Source organism: Danio rerio, chromosome 8 (genome assembly GCF_049306965.1).
Source record: "Danio rerio strain Tuebingen ecotype United States chromosome 8, GRCz12tu, whole genome shotgun sequence".
Lineage (NCBI taxonomy): Eukaryota > Metazoa > Chordata > Actinopteri > Cypriniformes > Danionidae > Danio > Danio rerio.
The window spans coordinates 27,542,907-27,558,252 of NC_133183.1; the positions used below are offsets into that span (position 1 = coordinate 27,542,907).

The following is a 15,346-nucleotide window of genomic DNA, read 5'->3' on the forward strand; positions in this document are numbered from 1 at the left end:
TGCCCTGCACATTTTGTATGTCTCGCTTGTTTGAATCTCATTGTTACTGATCTGATTAGAATCAGGTGTTTTAGGTAAGAAAAGCATACTGCTTAAAATGTGCAGTGTGGGAGGTCACGTGAAGTGGAATGGACTGAATTTTTCCATGACGTCATGTAGGGTCCGGCTTGACGTCATGCAGTGCATCCGAATTTCCATACACAAAACTACCAATAGAAAATTCACACAGATGTACAGATACAGTTAGAAGACGACTACGGCTGTTTCCTGTTGTCAAGGTGAGACATCTGACATCTCAAACTTACCGATCAGCCAGATTTCTGCTTGAACCGAGAAAACTGGACTTTAAACGGAGCGTTGTGTTGTTTTGTGTTGCTGTCTTTAACGTCGGCAGTAAGTTGGTACTTGTCAGCATTAGTCAAATAAAGATTTCAGAAGTTTACATAGGTGCTGCACATTTTTCACAGAGTCAAATTTAAGGATTTGGGACTTTTTTGTGTCCTAAAGAATAAGTAGGTAATAAATAAAATCATGGGGATGTCCAATACTAGCGTTTCACTGCAATTGTTCACAGAGAACAGCTGATTAACACATTCATCTTATTCACTTATTCATCTTATTCACATCCTATGCACAGTCTGTGTCTATCTATCTACAATTGAAGCTAGAATTATTAGCCCTCCTGAATTATGAGCCCCCCTGTTTATTTTTTTCCTCAATTTCTGTTCAACGGAGAGATGATATTTTTCAACACATTTCTAAACATAATATTTTTAATAATTCATTTCTAATAACTGATTTATTTTATCTTTGCAATGATGACTGTACAAAATATTTTACTAGATATTTTTCAAGACAGCTTAAATTGACATTTAAATGCTTAACTAGGTTAATTAGGTTAACTAGGCAGGTTAGGACAATTAGGCAAGTTATTGTATAACGATGGTTTGTTCTGAACTATCGAAAAAATTGCTTAAAGGGGCTAACAATTTTGACCTTAAAATGGTGTTTAAAAAATTAAGAACTGCTTTTATTCTAGCCGAAATAAAACAAATAAGACTTTCCCCTGAAGAAAAAATATTATCAGACACACTGTGAAAATTTCCTTGCTCTGTTAAACATCATTAGAGAAATATAAAAAAAAAAAAAAAAAACTCAAAGGGTAGCTAATAATTTTGACCGACTTTTTTATGTCTATTTAATGTTCGAATGACATGAAATAGAATAACAATATTGTGTGTGATTCTTATTAATCAAACCAAATCATTCAGTATTGAATCATTCAGAATTGTTCAGCATTGAATCATTCAGAATCATTTACTATTGAAAAAGAAACAACTGAACACAAGCCCAATAATCTAGTCTTAAACCACAATGTGCAACATTAATATTTTCCATTTGTTCTGAATTTTCCTGGGAAGTATCTCATTCATTCAAAGGTAAAACGGAACTACCACTACACTGAGAAGCAGAAGTGAAGTGACGTCATTGTGAAAAGGGTCTATTGGGAACCACTGTTTTATACAACAGGCTGATAAATACAGAAATAAATCAATACAGAAAACTGCTGCAGTCGATGTAAAATCAAATGTTGATGGCTTTTTGAAGTGTGACCATGCAAAGTTTATGTTATGTAGAATGTTTTATGTGTTTTGTAGCATTCGATTTGTTTATTCAATAATTAAATGTGAATCAGCACTGAACGTACTCACCATGTGTACTGCAAATACACTCAAATGTGAACTGTAAAGTGACTCTACGGCTCACAAATTATTGCCTGTTTATTTGAATGTTTTTTTTTCTTACAAGACAACATCTAAGATCAAGACAGAACATTGCCATTTACAACCAGACTAGTCTACCGTGACACGGACACACATATTGTGAAATCTCTCCAGTGTGAAATATGATCTGTGTGACAATACTCTTGCTTAACCAGACACCAAGCTGGAAACTAAATGCACAGCATACAAGTGTTACTTCCTAAACATTGAAATAAATATACAACATATTTAATTTGTCAATCATGCAAAAAAAAAAAAAAAAAACAATGCCCTCCACCCTTACTCGGTAGATCATTCAATAAAAAAATATACAACTTCAAATAAATATATCTTACAAGTGGTGAGAAAACAGCCACAGACACGGAGACGAGCGTTCTTGATGTTTGGTAATGTCATTAATAACCCAGCTATTAGAGTCCATACATATATTACTATTAAACACACACACATAAAGTACTTTTACAATTTCATAATCCATGTGGAACATTAGAAATTGCACAGGCCCAATGATCGGAACTTTTTAGGCAACTTTGATTCCAGACATCAAAATAGTGGAACGTTTTTAAAGCTGAGGTAAAACCCTCTTTAAAGGTGCGTCGTGGTTTATTAGTCGGTTTTTATTTTGAATTAAAGCCAGTATGACGGTATCCTGAAGGTTATCCACAGCTTATTTTGTGAGCTTAATAAAATTGGTAATACTGAAATGCTTTCAAATTACTGTGGCAAATGGAAATGTTAAGTCCTAAATCAACGCCAGCTACAATCTAAGTACAACAGATGAACAGTCACATACTTAAATGTTAGATCAGTGAATCTATGCAGGATGAATGAAGGAATACAAACAGTGTCCCACAAAATTAATTTGGACTTTTCTGTGAATATTATTTCAGCATATATATATCAGATCAGATTTTTTTTCTGTGTTATTGTTAATTATTTATTCATTTTCTTTTCGGCTTAGTCCCTTTATCAATCAGGGGTCACCAGAGCGGAATGAACTGCCAACTTATCCAGCACGTTTAACGCAGCGGATGCCCTTCTAACCGCAACCCAACACTGGGAAGCACCCATACACTCTTTTATTCACACACACTACGGCCAATTTAGCTTATTTAATTCACTTATAGCGCATGTCTCTGGACTGTGGGGGAAACCGGAGCACCCGGAGGAAACCCACGCAAACACGGGGAGAACATGCAAACTCCACACAGAAATGCCAACTGACCCAGCCAGGGCTTGAACAAGCAACCTTCTTGCTGTGAGGCAATCGTGCTACCCACTGCACCACCGTGATGCCCTGCAATTTTTAATTAGTTAATTAAATTAAAGTATCTGAATCATTTTAAGCACTGTACAATTTTTATAAACCTTTATGAGTTTAAAAAAAAAAATCAACTTTCATAAATTGATTCTTCATTTGTTAACTTTACAACAACAATTTATTTATTTTTAAGTGTCCAAAAGTTTTTAGCATTTCTAAATATTTAGAACCACGATTTATTAATTATTTAAGTTTGTTTGAATAATTTTTTATTTAATAACATTCATTTTTAAGTGTAACATTTTTTTGTATTGTAAAAATGTACTGATTTTGAACAATATAAAACTGTATTAATTTGTATGTGTCCAAACAATTAATTATGAACATTGTCAGGGGCGGATTTAACTAATAAGCAAAGTAATCAGCCGCTTAGGGCCTCAGAAAAACTGATGGCCTGCAAATAAATACCTAGAAGAATAAATTACACTATAAGTTATATACAATCGGGCTGGACAATTTGGCCTAAAATCTAAATCTTGATTAATTAAACATTTTAACTCGATTACGATTAATGAACGATTAATTTAATTGTTTATTAATTTATTTTTTGACAGGTTTTGTACAGTAAATATGCTCTCATATTACAAGTAAGAGATTTCTGAATGAAGGGTGCATTACTTGATTTTAAAATGATTCATAATCCTTTTCGAGACTGATGACTGAAAATAATTGATGTAAACACACACTATCTATTATCTATGATATTTTATTGAACATCAACGCTTAACAACTGAAATTAAAACACACATTGCCTAAAATACTGGAATCAGCTTCCAGAAATGATCAGACATGCTCCAACATTAGGCGAGACTGAAAACACATCAGTTTAGCTGTGCCTTTACTGAATGAGCACTGTGCTACTTCCAACAGATCGCAATATTGTGTCTTTCTTTTCTTTTTCATTCTTTTAGAAACTTTTAACACATTTTCATCTGTTTTTAATAATTTTTTATTATTGTTTTACTTACTTATACTTGTCTTTTTTTATTCCTGTTTACGTAAAGCACTTTGAATTACCACTGTGTATGAAATGTGCTATATAAATAAACTTGTCTTGCTTTGCAAATCACAAAACTTGCGCAACGCGTTGTTGTGATGTGTAGTTTGTTTTTTCGAGAGGTGCGCGGGTATGCAGCGCCGGACTGTACATGTGTGCTTGGCGGAAGTATAATATTAGAATAATATAATAAGTACATAAAAACATAATATATTAAGTATAAAACAGCTTTAACAGAGCGAGGTCATGAGACTCCACACACGGTAGTGAAAATTTGATAAATTATAGGTTCTGAATGTCGATTTCTTTATGATTAATTACCCATCGCTAACATTGTTTTCTATCATATTTGCTTATTGTGATATTATTACATCGACACAAATGTGTCCCCGACCTTCAATCGGTCCAGCAGTCAAATCACTATGTAGTTTTAAAAACGAAATGCTTCATTTTTTATGTTTAGTTGTAAATTCATTTTAAGAAATAAAATGGTTTCAAAAGTTTTACAAGGTGCTTTACATGTTATTATTATTTTGCATTAAAATACAAAGTAGAAAAGGAGATTGATTACAAAAGGTGTATTTTAGAACTATTGGGCCTCTTGGCTGGAATTTCTTAGGGCCCCAAAATCACTAAATCCACCCCTGAACATTGTAAATCATTTTAATTGTTCAAAATAATCCAGTTTTGCATTTTCGTTCATTTGGCTGATTTTGATCAGTATAAAAATGATCCATTTATAAGTTAGCAAGCATTTAATTTTGCATATTGTAAACAGCAAATAATTTTTAATGGTCAGAAAAATGTCCAAACAGTTTATGGGACCAATGTTAATTATTCCATCAAGTTATTCTGTGTTTTCATTTTTAAGTGTCTTAAATGCATTTGTGTTCAGTTCAAACGCTACAAAAAAGGGTCCAAATGGTCCAAAAATGTCCAAATACTCTTTGATGTCACTGCACATAAACTAACCTATAAGAGTCCAGGAGAGGCTGATGAACAGGAGACTCACTCCTCACTCTCCTCAGTGTGTCTGCGGTTTGTGCGTTTGGGCAGCTCGGCGCGAGGATTTCCTCCAGCCGTCAGCTGCTCCCAGTAGGACTGGCAGTATTGCTGAATCAGACGCATTTCTGGCTCCAGCAGGAGTGCAGGTGTTGGAGGAGCAGGCTGGTGCTGGTGGCCTTTGTGACTGCTTCTCAATGCCTCCTCCTCGTCTTCGTCAGGGGTGGTGAGGGCCACAGCGATGTCCCGGTCCAGGATGCGCAAGGAGACACGAGCCAGCGTGTGCTTGAAGTTATTCTCTGTGGCCAGGCAGTGGTACTGACCCGCGTCTGCTTTAGTGAGAGCTTTCAGAAGAACCCCTTGAGGAGTCCTGAGCACCTCCCCGTCCCGATTCAGCTGCCAACACAACCAGCAGATGTGCATGTGATATCAATGTACACTTCTGTTCAAAAGTTTTCTATTTGCATATCAACCATTCACAACACCCTAGCAACCACCCTGAACACCTAAGCAATGACTATATCTGTCAATCCTCCTGTTTTTCCCGCTATTCTCCTGTATTTTACAATTCTATCTCAATTTCATCCCGTAAATGTATTTTCCCATATTTCTCCTGTATTTAAATTCTTACTATGAAGGCTAGCAACTAACATTTAAAAGCTGATCCTCCCTATATGCAACTCATACTGCTAAACCACCACAGGATGCCCCTTGCTCTTAAACCTTTTGGTGCCCTCTTGTCCCTACCACTGGCTTCCTTGTGTTATTGTCCCTACTGTGTGGACCTTGTCATCAACCTTGTGCTTAATTCCGTCAATAAACACCTTTGTATATTCATTGCTGCAACTGGGCCCGTTTTCTAGCAACCAACCAAAAAACACACAGTAACCACTGAAGTACTATAGCAAACACCCAGAACTAGCAACCGCATAGCAAAAACTCACAGAACTTTTTGTTCAGCAACAAACCAAAATGCCTTTGCAACCACCCTGGAGTCAGTTCTTCGTACGTGGATAACTCATTTAGCTGGATTGGGTTATTGATGATTTGTTTATATAAAATAAGCCTGCTCCCGAGCACGTTTGAACTACCAGAACTGTTGCTATGACAACAACTCTCGGATGAGTTTTCAAGAACAACATGATCCTGAATCATGTCAATAACCAAATACTACTAATTGAGTAGTCCATGTACGAAGAATGGACCCCAAAACTCATTCGAGAGTAGTCATAGTAACTGTTTTGGTAGCAGGCTTACTTCACATAAACAGGATTAGATCGGGTCTTTTCAAGCAAAGGTAATACTGAAAGTATGAACCAAATGCTGATATTTTCTTACAGCAGTAGTTATATACGCTTGGAAAAAAGTAGATAGTTAAAATTCTCTCTCTCTCTCTCTCTCTCTCTCTCTCTCTCTCTCTCTCTATATATATATATATATATATATATATATATATATATATATATATATATATATATATATATATATACTATCTATATACACACACATACACAATTGAAGTCAGAATTATTAGCCCTCCTGATCTATAAGCCCCTCTGCTAAAAATTTGGACCTTAAAATTAAAAACTGCTTTTATTCTTGCCAAGTTAAAAGACTTTCTTCAGAGGAAAAAAAATATTATCAGACATACTGTGAAAATGTCTTTGCCCTTTTAAACATCATTTGGGAAATATTTTAAAAAAGAGAAAGTGTATGTATATATATATATATATATATATATATATATATATATATATATATATATATATATATATATATATATATATATATATATATATATATATATAAATATATATATATATATAAATATATATAAATATATATATATATATATATATATATATATATATATATATATATATATAGTTGAAGTCATAATTATTAGAATTATTATTATTTTTTTAAGAGTTTAAAGTTTAATATACAGTTTAAGTTTAAAACGTATATAAATAAAACTTCTGCAATCTGCACTCAAAAATAAAAGTTCAAAGACTGTCACAGGGTGGGTTCTCCTTAATGGGTTTAAAGAGAACATTTATTAATATGGCCGTTTTATACACAAACATGTACTATTTTAGGTACCAGCTTTATTACAGTTTGTGTGTGATAATAGACATGCTCATTGTTCGACTGTTTTTTTTAAGGAATAATAAATTATGCAGTTTTAACAGCTAATATGACAGTGATTTGCTGCTTCGCAAAAGTTGCAAACACCATTACGGATTTTAAAATGGTTTCAGTTCTAGTCAGTTATTCTTTACTTAAAACTTGAATAAGCCTAGGCTACTATAATAAAGAAAATTCGCTCTAAATGTAACCCTAAATAAATTGCTAAATACTCTTGACACATGAAAGTGTAAAGCCTGTTGCCCGCAACAGAGGTGGAAAGTTATTGCGTGTCACATTTAACAAACCATTTGCTACAAATTTTATATAATTTTTCTCACAAGGATAAGTTAATATTAATCAGATGATGTCATTACGCTGCTGTAATGTCAGCCAATTATTGCATTGCTGATCATAATTTTGTGAATTAATAGATCTGTCCTTCACAACACACGCAATGATTTCAGATCAGTTCATCCAGACCTTTTAATCTGATTCGCGATATTGGTTGAAGAACCAAACTAGCCAGAGATTAGTTATCAAGACTAAAAGATCCAGGATCTTTCAAATCATCTTAGATCATTTAAGCTAGGAATGGACCCCTGAACAAACTTTCAACCATATACAGCAGCAACACCCTACGAATGACATAACATTTTACAACCACCTCATCTAGTGTGAAATCAGAAATCTATAGTGAAATTATAAATGTTCTAAAATGATAAACTCTCACCTTTGATCAATCTAACATGTCATTACCAAGAACAAAAGATAAACAAAAATCTAAATCTACTTCAATCCAAACTTTTGATCAGCATTGTGTATTTTAAAGGGATAGTTCAATCAAAATTTCTAATTCCCTGACCACTGTAGTAGTTCTACAGATTTATGAATGTCTTAAACAAGATATTCTATTGTTTATATTTTAGAAGGCAATGGCTGCTTTTCCCTGCATTCATTAATATATCAATTGCGTTCACCAGAAGAAAGGAAATCAAACAGGTGTAACTCAAGTGAAGGATTTGTAAATTATGGCAGTATGTTCATTTTTGGTGTGCGAATCCCTTCAATTGACAAAATGAAAATGTTCTTATATATTGTTGAATTTGTCTGGTTGGTGATTTGACATCAGCATGTACTGTAAATCATACCACTTTCCGTCGTCCCTCTTTCTGGTAGAGCCATTTGATGGTGGCCTGAGGAGATCTGGGCACACACTCCAGAAACGTGCTGCTGCCCTCCACACCAAACTGAACCTTCTCCTTCAGTCTCCTCTCCACTATCACACACAGCATAGGTTACAGTCATGCACACCTACACATCACACTATACACTGATAAACTCTGTGTCTTTTCTACCTTTAGCATTGTAGCCTCGGCACTGACGCAAAGGGTCGCCGTGTTTCACATCCTGCCTTCTACTCCGCCTGAAAGAAGCAGTGCAGCAACATCCATACTGTTAAACTCCATGTCATTTAACCCTGTGGTTTCCAAAGTGGGGGTCACGAGACAATCGGGGGTGGGGGGGGGTCGCTAAGTGAATTCAAAAATATAATATATGTTATTAAACTATTACAATTACCAAATTTATCCATAACCTAATGAAGATAAAAATACTTTTTAATACAGGGATACAAACTTTTTCTTATGAAGGGCCAAAACCCAAACTGGATTGATGCTAGTGGGCCAAAGGTAAATATAGTTGCCATGTGTTACTTCCTCATCTATTTAATAATATTTTATTAAACATTATGAAAAATTGCTTTAAATTAACTGATAAAGTATATTTTACATTATATTTTATAATGAAATTTATAACTTATACAAAACAAAAAGGAGTTGCATTGATTTTTGTCTTAATTTGCTTTATAGTCCTCCATACATCGAGTGCCAGTATATACATTTTAAAAACTCAGATTAATTAAACAACATTTAATTTCAGTTTATTTTTTGTAGCTCAGCAATAAAACAAACAGGTCAAGTTAAATTATAAATGACGATTGTAAAAGGCATTCTCCCTAACTCTCTCCATCATTCTCACTCTCTTCTCAAATGGCCAAATCGAAGGTTACAATGGGCCAACTTTGGCCCGTGGCCCCACTTTGGGCATCTCTGATTTAATAGCTATATAAAATAACAACATGCAAATAAAAAGCCATCAGTCTTTCAATTCTTTTCCTATTGGATTGCAACCCCTGGGGTTATTACGCTAGATTAATGACAAAGCAATAGTGTTAGTTGCAGCAGATTGATTTTATGGCACAATGTTAGGTCTTTAAAACCTACGTCACGTACGTTAAAAGAAGACAATCTCCAAGTGGCGGTTTCCAAAATTAAACCAAAAAATAGTCTTGTGCTGTAAACACTGTGCTCACAATTCTCATTAAGTGAGATTAATATTAAATTAAACAAATTAATGACTGTAATTTTTGTGTGTGTTGTGAATAAGCTTGTTTATGCAGTTCCTTTTGGTGTGTGTGCACTGTTGTGTGCAATGCTTGTACAGTATGTTTACAGTATAACCACCTCGAGGATAAGTGGGGGTTGCAAGTTTTTTTGGGGGGGTCGCAAGCTGAAAAGTTTGGAAACCCGGGAAACCCCAACTTATGAGAAATGAAACTCAAATAAAATTTAAAAATGTAATAATTAGTGATGGGTCGTTCTTGAATAATTTGTACATTTTGAACGAATCTTTTGTATAACTCGAGGTCGATGAGTCCTCCCATGGAGTTATTTTTTCATTTGTGCACCCGCACATTTGTGCAGGTGGAAGAGAAGATTGGTTTCTTTTTTTGAGTCTTCTATCGGGTTTGAGTCATTTGTTCGTCACGTGAAAGACAGAATCTAATCATATGCAGTCAGAGCCGAAAAAAAATTTACTTCGTTCATCTCTGGAGTCGTCGGTTTGAGTCATCTCTCTTTACATGCTGTCATGTGATGATCAAACGACTCAAAAAACGGAAGACTGGAAAGGTAAACTAATCAATTAGTTGAAATTTTGAGGAACCAAAATAGACCAGCTGAAAGCAGGTCTAAAGTCCAGCTTTAGTTCTACACCTCGCTTACACATGGCTTAAAAGATGCAGGATGCACAGCAATACATAAATATCCTTACAAATGAAAAAAATAAATAAATAAATTACATAAATTTACATAAATATAAAAACCACTACTTCCATGCCTTTTTCATCTCTGGTTTTTTATTCATGACAACTTGCAATTATTATTATTAGTATTATTTATTATATGATTATTTATATTTGTCAAAAAACAAAATGAATTATTTAGGCTAATAAATGCCTGTGTGTGCAACACCGTTTCCTTATCTACGAAAAAGAGAAAGAGAAAGTGAAGGTAAGGGCCGATTGGAGGTGGCTCATTCTTTATTCTCGTGCTGCAGATGGTCTGTTTAACTGTTTTCTCGCTAGTGAAGCGTTTAGTTTTTCCACTTACTAAGTCCGACATGTAAATAGCCAATGCGCCATGGCGCGACGAAACTTAAAGGGAATGGGAGCTCAGACTCTGATTGGTTTATTCTCAAAACACACCCATAACTTATTAAGAGAATAAGCTCAACACTGTTGGACCATGCACCACAGCGCAGAAAATATTTTTCCATCCTTAAAATAGCAAAAGTGGATTTGGACACGCCTTTAATGCTTTTTTGCCTGTGCTTTTGACTTTGTTAAAATAGAGCCCTATATGGGACTGTCAAAGTCAAGTAAATGAACCACTCAAATTTGAAGACATGTCAGAAGAGGTGAGCTGACATAATTACAGACAAAAGACCAGGTAAACAATAAATAGTTATATTCTCTTTCTTATAGCATTCTAGTTATGACTTGTTTGTACTGTGATCAACGTTTGGGCTAGTTGTAGATGAGTTTGGAAGCACTTTTGATAATATTTTGGCAAACTTAACAAAATGACTGGAAAAAAGATTCAAATGTTAGAGTCAGTAAAATGATCTGAACTTTCCATCACTAGTAATAATCTGCTCATTTCCTATCAGCTATGAGGCAAAGGTTAAGTAAGAGCAATTTCAAAGAATTCAGGTGGTCTGACCTTTTGGTGGCTTGTGTGAAGGCTGAGCAGTTGTCTCCGTCCCAGGCGCAGTATGGGTCTCTGGCCAGACAACAGTCTGAACATGCCTTTCCATACACACCGCAGCGGTGCAAAGACATCTGGGTAAGACCCACCTCTGAAGATGCATACAGCTGTTGCTAATAGTGGGAAAAGAAAAAAAAGTTACATGTTAATGTCATTTGCAGTAATACATTTTTAAAAATGACATTGTTTTTTATCTTTCTTACCCTTTTGGCTGATATGTGCATTGTTTTGACAGGAGCAGGAGTCTATAAATAAAGAACAGACTAGCATACTTCAATATACATTAGACACCAGATGAAAACTACAAAAGTGACTTTAGGGATAGATACCAAAAAATGAACGCTTCCTGTTCAGTTACTCACCCATAGGTCATTCAGGATGTAGGTGACTTTTTCCGTCAGTAGAAAATTAAAGAGTTTTTTTTTTTTTTGACACACTGAGGTCTCAAAAAGCAAAATGATCAGCCTATGTAAGAAGTAATTACTAATAGTATTATAAAAAACGTTCAATTTATTCCACAAACCAATCATTTGGTTCACAAGACCTCAGTGTATCATTCATTTGAATGTTCTACTGAAGAAAAAAGTCACCTAAATCTTGAATGACCAGTGGGTAAGTAAATTAAAAGAAAATTTTCCTTTTTTGTGTGAGCTATCCCTTTTAATACTGAGGGTAACATAATGAGGTATACAAAAGGTTTCAGTAATATAATTTACCCTGAAAACTTCTACTTCCTCCAAAGTGAGCTCTTCCATTGTTGTGGGATCCTTAGGTAGAACTATAACTTTCTGGACTGTCCCACGATCTGTAGGGTGGCAGAAAAGACAAACAGTTGAAATCTACACTGCATTTGTCCAGACACCAGATGTTCAAGTGCACTTGAATGTCACTAACTGCAAGAACAATTCACTTGAACAATGACACAGAAAAGAAAATGACTTTGTAGAATGAAAGTCATACATAAGTGATAAAAATCTGTCGTATTCACTTGAAGATCTTGTTTTGACATTATGCTGGGTTCATACTTTTCAAACTGTTTTTTTATAGTCACCGAGTCACATTATGTGATTGCACTGTTGCCAAAAAAAAGTCTTACTACACACTGCTTCCCTGCCAACTTGTTATCTTTGGTTTAAACGTGCACGATGTAATAAAGAAAGTGGAACTAGTGCCTGACTTGCGGAAATAAGCATGTAAACAAATAATGACTTCAGAAGCGGACATTTTTATACTGGCTGTCTTGTCGTCAGAAAAGCCCAAAAATAAAAGGCATTACATAATTCCACTATTACATCATCCCTCTTTCATTTTGTCATGTCTGAAAGATGTGCATAGAAGAGTTTCTGTGCTTCTACTGGTCAACATTACGTATGCTAGAACAAAAAAAAAAAACCAATTAAACACGCTACTCTTTCTGTCAGCACACATTCTGAAGAATCCAATTATGACACACTACATAAGATAAAATGACTGATTGTTGCATCTTGACATTTATTGTTTGAACAGATAGTTTATAAACTAAAGGCAGCATTGCCAGATGGTGGATGCCAGTTTCACCTGTTCCCAGGAAAAGAACCTCGTATCGTCCATCCACAGCATCCACCTGGTCCACCGCAATAGTAGTGAAGCGGTAATCCACACCGGATCGGACCACAAGAGGGCGCTTGTGAATGGGATATACAGGGTGGTACATGAGCGGATGAGCACGGATGAAGTTCACCGCTTCATCTGAGAACTCTTTAGTGGACTGAAGACCAGGAGTGAATGTGCCTCCTGGACACTAATGTGAAAAACAGAGTCGTCGTCAGTCAGATAAATGAACATGCTGCCTGGGTTCTAGAAATTACTGTAATATATATCAGTGTCGTTAACATAATAGTTTTAAATTAATGAATTTCTAGGATGGCTTGGTGGCTCAGTGGTTAGCATTGTGGCCTTATAGCAGGAAGGTCGCTGGTTCGAGCCCTGGCTGAACCAATTTGCGTTTCTGTGTGGAGTTTGCATGTTCTCCCTGTGTTCATGTGAGTTTTCCTCCGGGTACATTGGTTTCCTCTACAGTGAATTGAATAAACTAACTTGGCCATAGTGTATAAGTGTGTATGGGTGTTTCCCAATACTGGGTTACAGCTGGAAGGTCATCGCTGCGTAAAACATGTGCTGGAATAGTTGGTGGTTCATTCCGCAGTGGTGACCTCTGAAATAGAGACTAAGCTGAAGGGAAATAAATGAATTTCTAAGAACTAAATTCATTTGTGTTGATGGAATATAATATTTTACTAGTTATATTGCTAGATACTAGTACTCAGCTTAAAATGCATAGTGAAGTTAATTATGTTAACTAGGCAAGTTCGATTAGTTAAGCAAGTCTTTGAACAACAGTTGTTTGGTCTGTAGCTATTTTTTAAAAATGATATTTTCTTAAGAAGGCTAATAATATCGATCAAGCACTTGTTAAATATAATAATATTGACAAGCTGCTTGATGAAGCAGTCATTAAATTTTCCCACTTAATTTTGTGTTTCATTCCAGCCAAATTGAAAGAAATAAGACTTTCTCCAGAGGGAAAATATAATAGGAAATGGGGCGAAAAAATTCCTGCTCTATAAAACATCAATTGTAAAATATAAAAAAAAAATATCATAAAAATTTTACAGGTGGGCTAATAATTTTGTCTTCAACTGCATATGTACGTTATATTAAATTATATATAAAATAATATATAAAATGTATGTAAAATTCTAGTTAATATATTTGAACAGGTATGTATGTACATATACTGTATACAGTTAAAAATTATAAGTAATTATTTTGTATATTAATATATAAAAATTAATACTGAAATGTATGTATATTTGCACAAAGCATTGTACAAATTTGTACTGTTTGTTTTATATCTGTGAAATCCAATCATGAGCATGTATGTTAAATATGTGATCCGTATATAACTCATTTATCAGTGGTCTATTTGGGAAGCACAAAAGCACATTCGGTAATAACAACAATCTCACCGTTCCGGGACGAGGATAGGGAATCTTTCCAGTATATGTAGTCCACTGGTAGTTGTGTCCGTGTTTATGGGCAAAAGGGCCATTGAAGACATTCCGGATGTCAGCCATTGAGTAGACACACACTGCTGAGCCTTTAAACACAGAGCTGAGACAAAAACAAGAAAACATTACTGACCTAGAAACAATAAGCAGCAGCGATGCCATTTATTCACGCAGAAACTTTTCACCTTGTAGCTGTTGGTTTTATACGCATATGTACTGAACATGAATATGAATGTGCAGAATGTAATCTGAAATACCATTTTAACTAATCAATATTATTGTTTCAGTCTTTGATCTAACAGTTCACTGGATACTATATGAAAATCTTCCAGTCCAATATTCACCAGTACCTTCTGTGTCTTACATTTGACAAGAAGTAAAGTTTAGCTCAGTTGTTCAGAAAATTGAAACAACAAATGATGGTTTGACACCCTTTGATTGCATATGAGTGCAAGATAACATGATAAAGAGCATTTCTTTTAATTTTTACACCATAGTAGCCTATTAGGCATTATATGTTACTCAAACTGTTAGTAATATGTTAATTATTTACTGTGAGAGTATATTCAAATAAATGCCATAATGTTTATTACATCATGACAACAAATTTGAGTGGAAACATGACTGTTATTAATGTAAACGTTGTCATATTTGTAATGTACATGTTTGAATACAATATTATTGTTTGCTGTGTTGTTAATCATATCTGTAAATGTGCAAGTAGCAGGGCTCTCTAGTTAACAGTTTGTTTAGATACAAAATGTTTCAGTAAACCACTAAAATAAGTAGCAATTTTAGGTTTAGTTGTTACCCACTGCAACACTAAAGACATACCAACCCATCACTTTAAATCTGAGGTATGTATTAAGCCTTTATTTTTGAGTACTATTACATCTAAATCCCAAACTGGAATAGAAATAGAAAAATACAAAAAGCCATAAATGACTACAATTTCA

The 15,346-nt window shown here is 34.7% G+C and overlaps 1 protein-coding gene across 3 annotated transcripts in view; it reads right to left on the reverse strand.

Moving 5' to 3' along the window:
* Positions 1-15,346, reverse strand: part of sema3ga (sema domain, immunoglobulin domain (Ig), short basic domain, secreted, (semaphorin) 3Ga) — a 54,098-nt gene that overhangs the window by 1,591 nt on the left and 37,161 nt on the right. The window contains exons 11-18 of one of the 3 annotated variants that reach the window (XM_073909426.1): positions 14,349-14,493; positions 12,898-13,120; positions 12,057-12,145; positions 11,544-11,585; positions 11,296-11,453; positions 8,590-8,657; positions 8,383-8,510; positions 5,075-5,500 (exon numbers count right to left, since the gene is read on the reverse strand). In XM_073909426.1, coding sequence (XP_073765527.1) covers positions 5,111-5,500; positions 8,383-8,510; positions 8,590-8,657; positions 11,296-11,453; positions 11,544-11,585; positions 12,057-12,145; positions 12,898-13,120; positions 14,349-14,493 — 1,243 coding nt within the window. In that variant the 3' untranslated portion in view covers positions 5,075-5,110. 3 annotated transcript variants of the gene reach the window in all.